Genomic DNA, 19,058 nt, shown 5'->3' with positions numbered 1-19,058 from the left:
AAAAGATAAAAGACCCCTTCAAGGCTCGCAGGCTACAAACCCATGGTATAGCACTAGATTAGGAGGAGAAAAAAAGAGATGTGGAATGAGAAACAATTTTCATAATGGAGCAGCAGTCTCTGACTGGAAAACACAATTATGGGCATACTGTGGCCACAGCATGGGTAAAGTTAAAGAGGCCTTTAGTGGGACCTAATCAGCCCTGACTTTAGATGAGCAGAAACACTGGTTCTTCCAGAGCACAAGTTTATGTTGCGGGTCATTACCGACCATTGTGAAGGGCGATTTAACGGAATACACTCAGGTCTATTTCCTGCTCCTCGGTGAGTCCTGGGCACTCTTTGGAGACAAAGCAGCTTAATGTCCCTGAGTCTTAAAGAATGTTGGACATACTCTGATTTGGCAGTGAGTCAACATATAACATTTCTTCCAGTTTTGATCACCAAATGAGCAAATAATGATTAATAGAAATAATAATATTTCAGGGAATTGTTTGCCACCACCCAACATGTGGGAAAGTGAGTCCACATTGCATTACTGACATTCAGATGAGCACACACAAATACATGCTGATTTATTTACATAATCATTTTGAAATTGACTTCAGAATACGCTTAATGACTGCATTATTGTCTCTTGAAACGATAAACATCTGATTAATAATAATAATTTTGTTCATCTTAATCATTACGCCACACATCCTTTTTCGGTCCGAGGGACTACATTTGAAATAAATTGGTTATTTGTGTCGGGAAATTAATGTTGGTTATCAATCACGTTTAGAGCGAATTGATTTCAATTAATTGGAAGATGCACCCCCCTCCCCTGCTCTCCTCGTGTATAGCCGATTTATTTCATCAAGCCCAGCCCCTCTCTCATCCGCACACCCTTTCACCTGCTCCCGCTCTCTGCGATTGGTGGGAAACGCACACAGGCCCGCCCCATTGGCAAGCTTTTAAATATATTTACATTGTAAAGTAACCAAGAAAAACCAGTCAAGCCATCATATCCAGTCATTCCAAGAGGGAGGGAGAATATAGGTGTGTGTAGGGAGGGAGCATTACAATGTAAAGACCTGCAATTCAGTGCTTGACTGAACATACACACTCGTCCACGCACATTACGCACTCACACACACAGACGCAGAAGGAGCCGTTGGACAGTGGACCTGCGGGTTCATGTCACTCTGATTTCTCCAAGGAAGAGGAATACCGAGGAACAGATCAGAGGGGAATATCAGCGACAGCCATGGCTTTCGCGACCGTGTGGAACTACTGCGTCCCCCTCACCATCCTCACCGTCGCCTGCCTGGTGCGCACTGGTAAGTCACCACCGAGAGAGTGAATGAGTGCAATGTGAATGAGAAGAGTGCTAAGCCGCCGCGATGTGTTGTGGCTTTCAACGTGCAAGTTTGCTTAAGTCCTGTAAGAAAACGCTCCGGGCTTATTCTGACTTGTCAGACTGGGGAAAGGGAAGGAAACGCTCAGCGCGGGACAAAAGCACGTGTACCTATAAGAATCTCCAATCATCCTGCAGAATAAGGTTATTATTCACCCCGGGGTAATTAGAAAAGCCATTGCGCAAGTCTGGGCTACATCCGTATTTATATTTCAGTATGAGTCATTGTGTGGATCATTTCTCGTATTCTTAAAATGGAAATACCCCAAAAGATCACTTCACTTTCACTTTTCGCTTACACATACGTTTTGTTCAGTTGTTGACCTGCTTTCATCACGACATTGTACTTGTTTCTTTAGTGTTTGGGATTCACTTTGTCATAGCTGCTGCATGAAACATTCTTGCTGTAGGTGGAGAGCTGCGATAGATTCTGACAGCCACATGAGAGCTCATAACAAATGCCCGCAGTGGACCAGACGTGTGTCACACAGTACACCCAGCAGTGTTGTCGGTCACTGCTTTTATATGCTGCCGCAGTGTGATGGACTTAAAGGACCTTTCTGACCTCACCTTATCAGATACAGTCACATCTAACAATCAATTGTGAAGCATTGTAATGGCTCCTGCAGTGCCTTTGTTGCTGTTACACTTCCCACTGGAACCTCTCAGTATGGGATAGTCCTGCATCGCTCCCTTATTGGCACAGTATATTTCATGGTCACTACCCTATGACAAGTGCATCTGCTGCAAAAATAGGGATTTGGATTAGGCTCACTCATGACTCTGATGTATTTAGAGTCATCTGCTTTGATGTGGCAAAATATGGTGTCATTTATAAACCTTATTAAATACTAACCGGTGCTTCAGTAAATTTGACTGAGCAGGAGCGGCAATGAGAAAGTGCACACAGATGTTTTTTTATTGATTTGTCTCTTGTGGTTGTTGTTCACTTGGGGGCTTTTTTTGAGTGGGGGGTCGGCCATTGTCCCCGTCAGACCTTTGCTGTGTTATTCTGATGATGTCTCTTTTACATAAGGCACTCTACATTGCTCCATTGCCATTCCTCCGGCTGCACTGACATCAACCTCACCATGGCCTGTGTATTGATTTCTTCCCTTGTGTTTGTGTGTGTGTGTGTGTGTGTATGTTTGGTTCTATTTGTATGTCTGCGTGTTATGATGTGGAGGGCTGATTTATGCATAAGCGTGTAGGCGTTTTGTATGTCAGTCTAACTGGAGTACTGTGTGAGAAGTCTGTGTGCGTGCGTGTGTCTGGGCATCCATTTCTGAACGTGCTTGTGTGTTGCATGTAAATGTGCTTTATGTCTGTGTTTGTGTGCTGCTTACAGTGCCGGGGTTTTGCCTGAGCTGCAGGCAACCTCTGCTGGGGGCTGCTCACTGATCACTGCCATTAATCTAGCCGCTGACAGGGGCCTGGAGAGACAGGGGGCTGGGGGGTGGAGCGAGGGGTGTAGCAGGCAGAGGGTGGATGGTGGAAGGAGAGGGAGAGAAGGACGTGCAGAGATGGTCTGATTCACAACGCCCTGCACAGGTGCACATATAACATGCTTTAAAAATAAATCCTGATCACAAATCAGCATGTCATTTCTTCTCCAAAGATGAAAATGGCAAAACTAATCTAGCAGAAAGCAAAAGGGAGAAAAAAAAGGTGGGAGGCGACGGGGGTTTGTTATTATGCCAGAATAGAGATGGACAGATTGATTGGGCAGATAGACGGATGAGCAGACAGATAGATTGAGAGGGTGCTGTGAAGATGCCGTGGCTGGGAGACTTGGCCCTCCTTCGGAAGAACGAGGGAGAGAAGGAGGGATGGAAAAGATGGAGGGAGCAAGAAAGGCAGAAAAAAGCAAGGGAGGGAGGAAGAGTGGGAGAAGAAAGGCAGAAAGACTTCACAGTCTGTCTGACGGGCAGGCTTGAGGGACACACACACACACACACACACACACACACACACACACACACACACAATCACTCGCACACAGAGTCAGCGCTGGGTGTTTATGCACAGTGCATGGTTTGTGGGGGTGGCTGATCCACAGGCCAAACTTAAACCCCACGTAACAAATGCTGTTAACTCCACCTCTGCTGCTTGCCCACTGTTAATCGCTACCACGCATCCCTTCCATCACTTCCATTCTTCTACCTCCCTCCCGATTTTTCTCCCATGCCTCCATTACCACCTTCCTTATCACTGTGTGCATTAAATCACCTCCATTTGTTTATTTGAATGTGTGCAATGAGAGCCATCCGTTTTCAGCTTGTTTCCCATCATGCTGTTTGGACCTTGGCTGGCTCTCTGGCGGTTGAAAAACGGCAGCAGTTGGACGTACTTGTGGGAGGAGATTTGAATACCAATTATAGTTTGTATGTGTGTGCAAGCCCACACACACACACACACACACACACACACACACACACACACACACACACAGAGAAGCCATGCATAAATCAATGTCGCTGTGAGTCACACAAGAGAGCGTGTAAACACAAACATCAAGGGAAATGTTGTACACACCATAACCAAAAATTTGGACCCGCATGAGCACACACATAAGTGCAGGAACACACGTGTACACATACACCTTGCCTACAGACAGCTTGCATAGTGCTTTGGAGTTTCCTTTTGAACATAGGAGAAGGACTGCTAATGCAAGTTTGTCGGAGCCCAATTGCAGTTTTTGATGCTTGTCAGACGCAATTTGGATCATGCCAGAGTTGAGATTGCCTTTCTACTTTCTTCCACATTGCGCAGTGCTTGCTGTTTCAGCCTGTATCTTTGTTCTCTAATGCGCAGGAAAAGTCTTCACAGCAAGCCAAGGTTTATCCTTTGATCCAAACCTTGGAGGATAATTCCGCCCCTAAAATAAAATAAACTTGTCGACAGTTTAATTAAAAAGACCGAGACCTCCGTTCCTTGCTCTCTGGCCTGCCATCTGCCGGTTCACGGTGTAAATTTGAGCTGGGTGAACAATCAGACTTCAGTGTTTCCCTGTCTTTTGTAGGTCTAAATAATTGGACAAGCTGAACTTTGCAGACGGTGCTGACATGCCCGTCAATGCTAGAGAAGCTGAAATTAGCCTCTTTTTTTAAACAAAATGTCAAATTGTTCCGAACGCTGTCGTCCAAAGTCCTGTTTGATCAACCGCTACAGTCCTAAAGGGTCGTGACAGGGTGGCCCTCTATCTCAGCTGTGGAACTGCTCACACATAAGCTCCATAAACAAATTGGTCTGTGTCGCTTTTTGGGCAAGCCATGACTTAGAGAGTTACGGAGCTTAGTGTGGGCTGGTTTTATTCTCCCCCTGAGCTTTTATAGGTCTATTACTCAGAAGCAGAAGAAGTTCCTAGGCTCACTGTTTAGGGAAGGTGATGTATTTTACTGTAATTATCTCCTAATCTGCCCTCTAGTCTTCAATGCGATCCATAACTCCTTGTTTTGAAACTGCTGTTTTTCTCACGATGATTGCATCTCAATAACCCCCTCCAGCTTTATAGGTCAGTGAGTATTTTATTTTTATATCGACGTAAATAGATATAAATGGAAGTAAGACCTGACAAGTTAGTCTGTTTCTACTGCAAGGTCACTTCATTTGACGTGACCCTTTTCACATCTCGTTTATGGCACCAGTCTGTTGTGTGTATGAGGCCGTATGATTGAAAGGGCCACAATAAGACACCAATTGGTAATTGAAGCCTTATATCTCATTTTGACCATTTGTTTAATTGTCCATTAGTGAAACTTTCTGTCAATCTAATCAGACCAATGCTAATGTAGAAACACTCTTTATAGCTGCCACCTCATCTCCTTCCCATTACTATTCCCCAGACAGTGCCGCTTGTGATTATCATAATGGTGATCTATGTCGTCCTTACGTGTCGCTCTCTGAGAACAACTGGCGTTTCACCAACTTAGCTGCTGAAGTTTTTTAATGCTCAGTAGGATGCCAAGGACATCTCCTCCATTTGCTGGCTTTAGAGACCTGCCAATCAATCCGGCGCTTTTAACTCCCATCCCATCTGATTGGCTCAGTAGGAAAGAGTAATGCCCTCCTCTGGTGCAGCTTTCCATACCGTGACCTGATGTCCCCTGAGCCAGCAGCTTTTCTCCAGCCACTGACCCCTCTCGCTGTATATTTGTCTTTGCCACGGGAGTGTGAAATCAGTAAACAGCCATTCCCCGCCGCACTGCTTCTTGGCACATCACACAAAGGCAGTTGCTATGTATTCTTTTTACTGAGGTACGATTACTAATGTTTCAAGCCAGTCAAAGTTAAATAATGGTTGGGGCAACAGAGAGAGAGAGGGAATCCTGAGTCTGAAAAAAAATAATTAACCAGTAACTGCATGGGGCGAGCATTCTTCGCTATTGGTTACACAGTTTCCATGACTAAGAGTAAACGTTTAAACTTCTTGCTTGGCCCTGGGCTCGTTGAACACCCTTCCTCATTGCAGAGACACCTGCTTTCGAAGCTCCCGCAGGGCCTGGTGCTAACTTGGCTAGACAGCGGTCCCCAGTAGTGCCCGTAACCAAGGTGATTATCCCCACTCAGGCACCGCGGCGGAGCCCTCACCGGTTGTGATTGGGCGAGAGAGACTGATTGAGCTGAAAAGGGCAAGTGCCTAAAATTGAAGAGCTTGGAAACTGTGTACACTTCCATTGCGGAGGCTAATACACACCCCATCTGGAAGACTAGATGTGGAGACAAGAGGAGGGGACGACCGGTAATGAGGTGCTCGTCCAGGTGTGAGGAGGATCAGTGAAGGTCTTAAACCCAGGTGAAACTGTCAAGGCTTGGCACAGAGGTTGCCAACAAGACCCCTGTTTTCCTTTTGCCCTTGGGAGGTCTGCGTGTCCAGTGGAGGAGCTGATGAAGAGTGACCAGGCTTAGCTGGGGCACCAGGAGACTGATGGGGTCAGGGAGGCAGAGTGAAACAGAAGGGGGGAGAGCAAGAGATGGCTGGCTGCACAGTGTATAAAAGAAGTGAAGGAAGGGTGCGAGGAGTTAGGGGTGAGGGGGGGGGGGAGCGCCACAGGCTTGCGTCACAGACCAGTGGAGCAGAGGAGAAAGTCAGGCAGAGAGGAGTCCAACAAACAAGTGAATGATTGCGGGATTTCAGCTCTGTAATGGGTGTAAAAATGTTTAAAAAAAGACAAGGGAGAGGGAGAGCAACCCCTGCTGTGCCAAATGACAGACTAAAAAGGACAAAAAAAGGAGGAAGGAGGAAAGGGGGAGATTAGGAGTGTGGTACAAAAGCAGAAAAGTACAGGGTGCTGGTTTGAGATAGCAGGAGAGACAGAGAGATGGATGGTGATTCACAGAGATAAAGACGGAGAGAGGGCAAGCACTGTGTAGGTGACCACACCTGAGAGACTAGGTGTCATGATCGATGAGGTCACAGTGCGCACACACTCTCCCACCCCCCCCACACACACACACACACACACACAAACAGACACAAGCAAACAAGCATCGAAATTGTTTCCCAGCAGCTCATGGCAGTCCTCCCCACTTTCAGAGAAGCTGCGCGGTGCTCCGGCTCGGAGAATTAAACACCCACACACGCACAGGGCTATTCATCTGTCTGCCATTTTAGAATCCTTCTTCGTATCATCGGCATTAATAGGTTGGCTTTGATGAGATTGTTGAATGCTGAAAATTGCCAGTCAAAGCAGTGCACTATCTACTGGGAAATCAGATTGAGATTTTCAGAAGGCGGACAAAACAATGGTGAAGAGGTCTCGGATGAGTTTTCTATCTTAGAAAACTCTGAAAATGTCTCTCCCACGAGTTTGAATTCATTCAAGCCATGATCAAGTCTGACATCGATAAAGTGGTAGTGTCCTTTGCCGAAACTACAGTAAGGATTTTTATTTTATATTTTTATTGAAGTGTAATCAGACCCGATTCGATCATATTCATTATTTTTTAAAGCATTTTTAAGAGAACATTTGAAGTTAGGAGAAATCAAAGCTACAAAAAAATGCATTGAGCAACATAAGCTTATCAGAGATTACCAAATGTTATGACACATCTGGCTTTGCTGTATGCACTTCTGAAACCAAACGCTATCACTCAACGAAAGACAAGCGATAACGGCAGCTGCCAATAGAGCAAACTCTAATTGCCCGACTAGATTCTGGACAGATGCCAAGTGTTTGTTAAAAAAAGCAACTGAAATAAAAATCCACTGCAGCTCTCTCAATACTTCCCATACACACCCTTCCTCTCTGTGTGACACTTATCTCTATCTGACTATTCTTCATCTCTTACTCAGGCCTGAGAAAACAGCTTCAACATAAGGACCAGTAAACTTTGATCCACTTCATTAGCAAACTGTAAGCAACCATTCATTATAGTCAATTAATTAGCAGCACACGAAAACAATCCTCGAGAAGTTGTCCGCTCTCAAACACCTCCCAGTACTCGTGAGAAGGAAATAAGGAAGAGAGAGAGAGAGAGAAATAGAAAATAACGGAGAAAGACAAGGAAAAAATGAGGGGTATAAGGCCCGCGGTCATGCTTAATGTGCTAGGGCGAGATTCACCGCAATGATTTGCTGGGCTCTTTTGAGATTCATAAGGTCATCAATTCATGCTTTGCTCTCAGCAGGGCAAAACAAAAGTGAGGCTATTCAGCCGGCTGCACTGGACTAAGCAGAGGAAAAAAAGAGGCTCGGCCAAATTGGATTGGTGCTGCAATTGTTTCTGCAGAGATTGTTACAGTTGGTGAGTCCACTTAAAGAGTGGCCAAGCACCAACGACCTTGAGGGAAGCTCTGCTCGACGCTCTACCAGGATTCATTTTTCTCCTGTGCAGCTGAAGGGGCATTTTAGTGCTCCACTGCTGATTCACCTCATGGCCGTTAACAGGTACACCCCCTCACCTCCCATTAAGAGCACCAGCAGACTGAAGCGGCGCTTTGACTCATGTTCACAGACGTGTTCCTATCTCCGTGTCCATCTGTCGGCTGAATAATGTTATCAGAATGACCGTGTCTTTTCCTTGCTGGCCGTTGCAGGAGAGGAGCGGAACAGCTACACAATCTGTGATCCTGAATGAGCTTGACACAGGCCTTGGGCATTGGGTGCAGTTGCGGAGAAACTGCTTCATAGCAACTGCCACCCGCTGAGCTATACTGATAAACTGAGATGTGAAGCAGCTTGCAGAGGCCGGTGGGGTTCTGTGGTCGGAACCAAAGTTATTTTTCCCTTTGTGGTCTCGGTAGCCATGGACAGCAAGTGTTTTTTTGAGAGCTGCACAATACACACAGCACGACACTGCCTCTTGACTGGAAATACAGTAACATACTTTATTGCAAGCGAAACCAATAAAAGAAAGCTGTAGTGGAATGTCCTCTCATTCTTGATTATTTTCTTCTCTTCCCAAGGGCCAAGATGGCTGCCATCTGTCCTCCCATTTACCACAGCAACTGCTTTAGTCACCAAGCCTGCAGTTTCTTTTATAAGTGATCCAAAATGACACATGATGCATGATTTTCATTTTTTAAATGGGATTTTCATATCATTAAAATTAGGGATACACTGATTTATTTGACGAACATTGGTAGTGGCTTATAATTGCTACTTTTTTGTGCCATTGGCATATCCGCAATGAGATGATATTCACGATGGCAGAAGACAATGTTTATCCATTTGGTCACATTAATGTTTTGCTGGCTAAATGTTGTTTTAGTTATTTGCTGTTGATTCAGAAAAATAAGCCACTGTCTGGACACGACTTTGGCATGATGAGGGAGCGTAAAGAGTGCCAGCGTGCTGCACAGACGTGCGGTTGGTTTTAATTTTAAGAACAATGAAAATGTCAGCCCGGTGAGAGTATAATATTCTCTCGGAAAAAAATCAGTGGCATACAAATGCAAACAAGACTGCACTGGGATATTTGAGAAACAACCACTTCCACTTAGCAGCACTAAGTGCTCCATGCACCAACACGACATAAAGCAACTGCTTTGCATCTCACATCTTGGATGAGAATAGAAATAGTATGCAACAAGGTTTTCAAGAAGGCTAATTTTAGTAAATATAGGTAGTTGTATAGCAGGATGAAAAGGCTTTCATTGCATCTTTTTCCTGTGAAAGAGGAAGACTTTTTGAAACGTTGTTGCATTGAGTTGTGCAAATTCATTCATGCTGATTCATTCCTCAGTTGTTTACCTCGCACAGAAATGTGAGAAAAAAGGCCAACTTTGACATTGATGTATGGCTAATTTGTTTTATAAAACCTTAATTTTGGGCCAGAATTACATCTCTTAAAAAGACAGACTTCATGCGTGCATCCAAGACTTTCAAAAACAAAGTGTAAACCTGAATTGCATCCATTCATGCGGCTTTGCAGCATGAGGTGAATATTAGACGTTTGCTTTGCGAGGCAGGAAATTGTGTCTGCCAACAAATATGAAGGCTTAACAATCTGAGAGGAAGATTATATGAGGAAGTGTGTGTCTTAAAATGGACTCAAAGTTAATTCATCAACGTCAGGAATTGATCAACAGAGATAATGGAGGAGACATGGCCAATATCTGGTTATTATGTTACTGTTCGTAAGATAACGCTGCCAAATGTGGAACAAACTTTCTTGGATGAATTTAACTCTGGACGATTGAAAGTTTCATCAACTGAGATAAGAGTTTCAAATGTAATCAAACACGTTGAACATTGATGGTCCAGATGACTTCAGTTCATTTTGTCTACTGTGCAACTCGTCATAAATCATGCAACAAAGTGGAGTGAAATTATACACTGTACGGTATATACCTACAAGTAGAGGAACTGCATACAAAATTCAGGAATAGGAATAAACATCAAAATGTAAAAAGTATTTATTTATGTCTGGATTATTATTATTATAAATGCATCATGTTATCTTCATCTTAATGTTGAAGCTGGTAATGAGGAGTTTAAAGAAAGAAAGAAAATAAAGTATATATATACTGGTGAGTAGCTTATAAATTCACCAAGGGCTCCATAAAGGGGCGGTGGTGGCAAAGTCCATAGGGGCTTGGCCTGGGAACTGGAAGGTCACCAGTTCAAGTCCCCGAAAGACCAAGTGCCACCGTGGTGTCCCTGAGCAAGACACTGGTTACCTACACTGCTCCCCGGGCGCCGTACATAATGGCAGCCCACTGCTCCTAACACTAGGATGGGTCAAATGCAGAGACATTTCGTTGTCCTAGTACTTGTACTCTGTGCAATGACAATAAAGTTGAATCTTTCTTTCATCTTAAAGTTTATATTAACCTATAAAAATGAGCCATTATTTGCTGATAATCTTTTGTATTATTAATCCTGCATTATTGATCTGAAATTTAATAAATTAAATACATTTAGTGGAGTTAAAAGTTTTGCCTTTTTAATCCTGGTGGAGCAGTAAATGGAAATACTCCAGGAGTTCTCAGAAATGTATAGTATGAGGGCAGTACTGGGGTGCCACAGACATAAACAGTGCTAAGTCTGAGCCGTCTGTTTGACACAATTTTCTTTTTATTGAGTAATTTTTGACAAATTTTCTGGCATCACTTTAAATTGTATTGGTTAAATCGTTTTTTTTTGGTGTGAGGGCGCTCGCCGAAAGAAAGAGTTACCCGGTTTAGACGAAACCCTGAACTCCATTAAAGTACTTCAAACTATCTGTAGTAGAACTCTTAGTTACTGTATTCCAATGTATCTATCATCACTTATGTATTGTTCCTTATGCAGTTCACTCAACTATGACAGCATTGGTGGGGGGGGGGGGTCAAATGTATTTTGTGACGGCGCACACTTGTATATGCAATTATAACTGATGCTTATTTACCATGGAGATGGATTTGAGCTGCGCTTAGGGAAAGCGATTTATGAGCTTATGGGGAAAATTAAAAACAAACATAAACCATAGGTAATTAAAAAGCAGCTTGATCCCAAATGATGACTTGTGTATAAATCTCTGGCCGTGTTACAGAAGTGTGCACAAATCTGCAGCAAAGCAGACAGGCAGGTTGGCAGTTTGGCTTACACACACATTTGCATATGCATGAATACAAACACTTCACTGCACTCGGGAGGCTGCAGAGACCTTTCGGAGTTTCCAAACTTATTTACTGCAGTGTGTTGTGTCTTGATGCTCTGTGCCTTTTTAAATGCCATGTACCCTCACTGGCCTCTTTTTCATGAGCTTCCCTAGGATAGTTTTGACAAATAGAGGGACACGCCAGGTGATTGTATTTCAAGTACACAACATATTCCCATATTCACACAGTCAGTGTTTTTACACGTTTTACCCCAGTACATGTAGCACCCTTCTTCTGCCTTTTGCTCTTGATCGCTGTACCTGCCATTTTCTAAACCTTGTTCTTCCTCCACGCTCCATCTGCCTCTCTTTCCCTCAACCCCTCCCTCCCTCCTATCTGATCCCTCACTACCAATTCTCCTGCAGTCTGGTTCAAGGGCCTCATCTGTGACATACTTTCTTTTTTAGTTTTTCACTCACCATGATCACTCAAAATCGTTTAATTCCCCCTCGCTGTGTGCACATCTTTCTGTGTGTGTCGCTAGTCATATACCAGAGCCAATGCACACCCTACATTTATGTGCTCCGGGTGGCTGTGTGTGCATGCGTTTGCTCCTGCTGTTAGTGAGAGTTTGCAATGAGAGGGGGGTAGTTGGAAAGACAGATTTTGGTGAAGGGAACGGGGGGACTTTTCATTGCCAGGATCGCTTGTGATGGATCTTTTGGCTAACTTTCTCTCCTGCCTCCCCGCTGCGTTGCACCCCTTTCCCGCCTCCTCCTCTTATACTGTAGCCTCAGGCTATGGGATGCCAGGGCCAGGTGTGGAGAGGTAGACGGTGAGAGGATGGGAGAGGGAGGGAAAAGGAGAGCGGGAGAATTGACAGGGCCCAGGTGGCCAGCTTGAACGCCTGTGCTTCTGCTTTCCCCTTCTCATTTGCATAGGTAAAATGTTTTTTCCTTCTGTCCTCTCTCTCTGCTTCCATTTACTCTCGCCGCATCGATTCAATATTGCATTTGTTTTCCCTCCGCTTCTTCTCCCGCCGCTCTTCTTGTTTCTCTGAATAAGTTACACTTCTTCCTTCGACTTTGAACTTTCTGTTTTCTTTTTATAGACAATTGCCTTTCCCCTTGTTTTCTTTTTACTGTACCTCCAGATTTACCTTCCCTCCCCATCTCGATTGCTCTGGGCTTGCTGAACTGTGCATTTTACTTATATGCTGCACTGCAATATTCTGGAGGTGGAGGCTTGTTCTCACCCTACGTACACTTCAGAGATCATGCAGTCCCTCCAACCATCTCCATTCCTCTCCCACATACTATTTCTTGCTCCCATGACTGTTTTTGACCCTATATCTTCTCTCCCCCTTCCAGCACCTCCTCTCAGCCTCTCCTTATTCCTTTTATTTTTCTTGAAGCCTGTGCAAAACTTTGTTTTCCTATTATTCAGCTCGTTCATATTTTATTCCCTTATCTACTTCTTCCAATCTTGTGTTCAGGCCATCATTCACACACAAACACACACTTGATCCTTCCCTTCTTTCCTCCTCTACTTTTTCCGTGGTGCTCCCTTAACCTCTGTGCCACTTTATCTTACTTATCCATTATATATCATGATTCACCTTTTCTACTTGGCCTGTTCTTGGCATATTGGCCATTTTACAGTTGTCTGTGCTGCTGTGTAGGTGTGTGTTTGCAAGGGGCTGAGTAGTATTCTGCTCACACATGTAGTCACATACACATGCATCATTGTACTGGAGTTTTTGTCATGCCACACACACTCCTGACTAGCTTAGCCTGAGCCTAAATTGTGCATAAGCAAGCACCTGCTCTTAGAAATATATATTTTAAAATTGTTTTGGTACTTTGAAATCTTCCTTTTCAGAGATAAGCCAGGTTCATAGCTTTAAAATTCTGCAGAGCTTTATGGAAGCCCACATATTCCACATAGGTGACACTGTCTTTCAGATAGCCACACACAGACACACTCCCACACATGCACACACAAGAACACAGCCATCAGGTTCCCTCAGAATTGAGTTATGTAGGCTGTCAGTCAACTTCCCTCCACTCACACAGCCGCCCGTCTGAGGGTGCATATTTCGCATGGGGAAGGGACTCAATTACGGCGAAGGTGAACGAAGCAATAAACACGGCACAGATACAGTGAGGCGCTCGGCAGCGCTGCAGTCAATCACAGAGCCAGGTAGGTAGCCGCTGCTGCTTTGCTCATCCAGTTGTGAAGTGCCGAGAATAGCCAGGGCTGGTGGATGGATAGAAGCGAGGAGGAAGGGAGGGAGGGTGGACGGTGTAGGGGAGCAAAAAACTGCCATCCGACCCTTCTGAAAATGATGTGGCAGCGACCAACTTACACCGACCTGCCACTGAGAGGACACAGAGGTGGGATGGATGCCGGCAGTGGGAGATGATAACAGCCCACCTTCATTTCAGCTCTCAGCATACACACACATAGTTATAGTCAGCAGGAACACACACACACACACATACACACACACACACACACACACACACACACACACACACACACACTTGACCATCACTGGCAGCCACACGATTTGGTCACCCACCCACACAGAGGACCAACAGCACAATCACACAAAACAGTGCATCATTTGCTCAGGATGCATCTGTTGTCCTTTTCCCTTTTTGTGGGTGTGTGGGTTTATGTGTGAGGCTATAACTAACACCTCGCATGATGTTGTTACCACCATAAATAATGCTGGTGGTTGAATATATTCAGGACACCATGAGCAAGGGACTGCTTATCCCCTTGTGAATACCCAAGTGGAGTCTACTAACAACCACTATACCTTCAGGCTCTGCTAATGCTGTTTCCGACATGAATTGTATGCAGCATTTTCTTTTTATAACTGAGAAAAAGAAATTGGTTTTCTGGTTTATTACAATATCCCTTTGTGTCTTTGGCCGTCATTGCTTCTGGTTACAATACATCTCACAAGTTAATTGCCGAGATTTAGGAACACGCTAACCTCGCTACAAAATCCAACAGGTCAAAAAAAAGCTGTCTGATAATTATAAAGAACCCTTAGGTTAGTCAAACTTAATTGGAAGACAGAATAGGGATGACTTCCTGCATTCAATTTGACCTACTGTACCTTGTGTAGTTATACACAGGTGTTGAACATTTCCAGGTGCGCTCGCTTTAGTTTTAAAGTGGTTTGGAATATCTGTCTGAGCAGTTGGCTCGTTTACAATCTGTCTGACCATCTGACAGTTTCTTGCTCCTTACTGGCAAATACAATCTTCTCATAACCATTAAAATAATGACTTAATCTTAAAAAAATAACATCTAATTTGTAATGACTAGGAATAATCGACTGGAAGTGCCACCTCGGAGACACAAATGTGATTCTTATATTTTGCAGCCTTGGGCATGTTCACAAAGTGACAGGTAGTGGGTTACACATTTCAGGCTTACCTAAAAAATATTTTCAAAAAAGAGCAAGGCAGCTGACAATTGTGCTCCAGCTTATCTGTCGGTGCAGCACAGGTGGTGTTGTCTCACCAAAGTGTCAAAGACATTACATAACCTCCATCCCACGGGGTGATCCACCTGAAATGTACACAAGTTAAACATTTACTTATGATCCCGACAATCTGTTGCTGGATGTAACAAACTTTTACATACTTGTAGTTGGTGATGTTCTGCTATACACCGCCCACACATACCATACACAAGTTTCCTCCGTGCTGTGTTCCCACACACTTGTAGAGATTCAAGCCAACCGATAGAGGTCTGTAGAAATAAATAGTGAGCGTCGATGCAAATGCAAACAAACTCAGGCAGATGAAAGAGTATCTAGTTTAACTTGCACACGCGCCACGCTGTGACAGTTTAGTGGTCCCATTAACGGCAGAGCACACAGCTCGAGTTGATAACTACAGCAGAGGCAGGGAGAGGAAGTGACTGCCTACTGAGAATCTAATAGTTCCAGCAGCTCACTCACCTCAGTTACCTTTCGATCCTATCCGTCTCCCTCCATCTTTTATTCATTTCTGTTCCCCTTAGCACATCCGTATTTCTCCCTGCCTCCTCCCATGTCTCCCTCTCTTCCCACCTTGTCCGCTTCAGAATTTACCGCCAAACGCCTTCAGGCAGTTCCTCCTCTATTTCTGCAGCTCTTCTCTCCCTCTGTGACTTTTTCTTCTTGGCCTCCCTTTCTCTCTGTCATAGTTTCTTTTGCTCGGTCCCGGTATCAAATCCCATTTTGTTGTACTTGGCCCAAACCTCTCCGCCTTTCTTATTCCGTCTCTCACTCAGCACCTTCTTTCATAAAAGTAAGTTGGCAGAGATTTATGGAGGTATAGTTTAGAGGAGATGGGGAATAAAAAAAAAGTTCCATATTGCGGGATGGGGAGAGGCTGTACTGTAAAGAATATGGAAAACTCACATCTGCCAGCTTTAAATTATTCCTATTAATTGCCAGTGCAAAACATAGGGGTTGTGACACTCTTGTTATTGCTTTGTGCTATTAATAAAAGGAGTTACGGAATAGAGGGGCTGAAATCGATAAGCAGGCTTAAAGGGGGAAATTAAACAAGGAGAGAAGAGGACAGGGCACAGGGACGGACTCGGTGCAGTTCGGACGCTGTTATTAGTTGCTGCTGCCCTTTTAATGAGGGTTATTTAACGGGCCAAAAAACAGGCGCACACAGCAACTGGCAAACTGAATGCCGATTTGCTACTGCAAGAACAAACCACAGTCTGACAGTACTCCTTTTATACCAGACTGAGGGCAATGGGATTGAAATATGAAGGTGCCGGAAAAAGCAAAGGACTTGGCCAAAGCCCTCCAGCCTTCTCAACCCTACTCAACCCTAATCCCCCCCCATCACTCGCTTGTGTGCGTCATTTGTTTCACTTTTATCCTCATTTACTCTCTGGGCCTTTCTTTATCACTCTTCCTCCCTCGCTCCCCTTTTCCCACAGCGGCTCTCTTTTATGGGAAATGTATTCATTACAGGACAATAAAGACTTGATTGGAAAGAGCGGACGGTCTTTCAGAACAGGGTGTTAAAAGGCAGGACGGAGTGAGTGTGTGTGTGATGGCGTTACACTCATGATATCTTCACTGAAAAGGCAGCGTTGATTTTCTCTGCACCGCTGATTCCTCCTCAACATCCTATCAGAGCACCTGGATCTGAGCGTTGTTTTTTTTTTACGCTATTAGAGTTGTGGAGAGTTCTAGGAGATCTGCAGGACTGCAAAAATAAGACGGGAGCTGTTCACTGTTCTGAATGCAACATGGGTTTTTAGAGCCACTTTGCCGACGCTATATTTACATTTAACTATCGTTTGAATTTGAGTGTGACACTCGTTCAATTATGTGATGTGTCTCCCCCGTGTAAACATAGCACAGCGTTGTAATGTAATTCACGGCTATAAAGACATTTCAAGGGTGGATGACAGAGATGGATGGAGCAACGCAGTCGCAGAACCTCATCTGCATGGTGTTAGTTCAGCCCGGGTTATCACTCCCAACGTTTCTTTCCGTTTTTCCCTGTCTACTTTTATTTTTTCCCCTACTCGTACAACGGTTAGGAAGACCAGGATGATGAAATGTATTTTTTAAAGTGATGTTAATGACGTCTCAAGTTGTTAAAGCGGCCCTATTATGAATTTCCCTTTCCTGTGTACGGGTTTGTGTGTATGTAAATGGTCTGCAAAGGCAAAAATCTAAAAGTTGCCTCAAGAGGGACTTTCTCTCAAATCTATTGTAGATGTATCCAGTATATTAATCAACCAATCAAAGTGTATCTGCAAAGGGTAAAATAAGTATTGAACACGTCACAATTAAAACATATATAAATATATTTCTAAAGGTGCTATTGACATGACATTTTCATCAGATGTCAGTAACAACCCATGCAATCCACACATGCAAAGAAATCAAACCACAGATGTCCATAAGTTAAGTTACGTGTATTAAAATGGAATGACACAGGGAAAAAGTATTGAACACATGAAGAAAGGGAGGTGCAAAAAGGCATGGAAAGCCAAGACACCAGCTGAAATCTATCCGTAATTAGAAAGCAATCCTGCCCCTGGTCAGTGCAAGTTAATATCTGCTGGTTCAGTCCCAACTGATGGCCTATAAAAAGGTGTCTCATTACCAAGGTGTCACACAAGAAAGATCTCTTGATGGGTAAAAGCAAAGAGCTCTCTCAAGACCTTCGCAGCCTTATTGTTACAAAACATGCTAATGGCATTACAGAAGGATTTCTAAACTTCTGAATGTTCCAGTGAGCACTGTTTGGGCCATAACCCGGAAGTGGAAAGAACATCATTTCACCATAAACCAGCCACGACCAGGTGCTCCTCGCAAGATTTCTGACAGAGGAGTGAAAAGAATTATCAGAAGAGTTGTCCAAGAGCCAAGAACCACTTGTGCAGACCTTCAGAAAGACCTTGAATCAGCAGGTCGAATTCTTTCAAAGAAAACAATAAGTAATGCACTCAACCGCCACGGCCTGTACGCACACTCACCACGCAAGACTCCATCGCTGAAGAAAAAGCATGTTGAAGCTCGTTTGAAGTTTGCTGCACAACATTTAGACAAGCCTGTGAAATACTGGGAGAGAATAGTCTGGTCAGATGAGTCCAAAATTGAACTCTTTGGATGTAATAATACACACCATGTTTGGAGGTGAAATGGCACCGCACATCACCCCAGAAACACCATACCAACAGTGAAGTTTGGATGTGGGAACATCATGGTGGGGGGCCGTTTTTCAGCATACGGCACTGGCATGGAATGGATGAATGGAAAAATGTACAGAGACACTCTTGATAAAAATCTGCTGCCAACTACCAGGATGATGAAGATGAAACGAGGGTGGACATTTCAGCAAGACAATCATCCCAAACACACAGCCAAGGAAACTCTCGATTGGTTTCAGAGAAAGAAAATAAAGCTGCTAGAATGGCCCAGCCAATCACCTGACTTGAATCCAATAGAAAATCTATGGAAAGAACTAAAGATCAGAGTTCATAGAATAGGCTAATGGAACCTTCAAGACTTGAAGACTGTTTGTGTGGAAGAATGGGCCAAAATCACACCTGAGCAATGTACCTAAGCTGTCATTACCAACAAAGGCTTTGGTACGAGGTATTAAATACATTTCAGTTAGCGTGTTCAATAGTTTTTCCCTGTGTCATTCCACTTTAATACACATAACTTGATTTATGGACATCTATGGTTTGATTTCTTTGCAGGTGTGTAGTGCATGGGTTGTTACCGACATCTGATGGAAGTGTCATGTCAATAGCACCTTTTTAGAAATGTATTTACTGAGAAAAATGGTGACGTGTTCAATACTTATTTTACCCGCTGTATATACCCCAATATCACAGATTGTACATTTTTCTTAGGGGGCTTAACAGTTTGAACAGAATATGACACCCTCTGTCCTTGGACCCTCTCATTAGGCAAGGGAAAAACTCCCGAAGATACCCCACAGTTAATGGGGGAAAATGAAGAAACCTTGGGGAGAGCAACAGAGAAGGATCCCTCCCCCAGGACGGACAGACGTGCAATAGATGTTGTGTGTTAAATGACTGTGCCCCAATGGACACAGTCATGCCATAAAGGCATG

The 19,058-nt window shown here is 44.0% G+C and overlaps 1 protein-coding gene across 4 annotated transcripts in view; it reads left to right on the top strand.

The window, feature by feature from the left end:
• The first annotated feature begins 995 nt into the window (after positions 1-995).
• cadm4 (cell adhesion molecule 4) overlaps positions 996-19,058 on the top strand; it is a 142,122-nt gene continuing 124,059 nt past the window's right edge. For all 4 annotated transcript variants that reach the window (XM_063879073.1, XM_063879071.1, XM_063879074.1 and 1 more), the window contains exon 1: positions 996-1,321. In XM_063879073.1, coding sequence (XP_063735143.1) covers positions 1,249-1,321 — 73 coding nt within the window. In that variant the 5' untranslated portion in view covers positions 996-1,248. The remainder of the gene's footprint in view (positions 1,322-19,058) is intronic.

The sequence above is a fragment of the Eleginops maclovinus genome, chromosome 3 (genome assembly GCF_036324505.1).
Source record: "Eleginops maclovinus isolate JMC-PN-2008 ecotype Puerto Natales chromosome 3, JC_Emac_rtc_rv5, whole genome shotgun sequence".
Classification (NCBI taxonomy): domain Eukaryota; kingdom Metazoa; phylum Chordata; class Actinopteri; order Perciformes; family Eleginopidae; genus Eleginops; species Eleginops maclovinus.
Note: the sequence above shows the minus strand (reverse complement) of the source record. Positions and strands in the feature narration are given on the sequence as shown.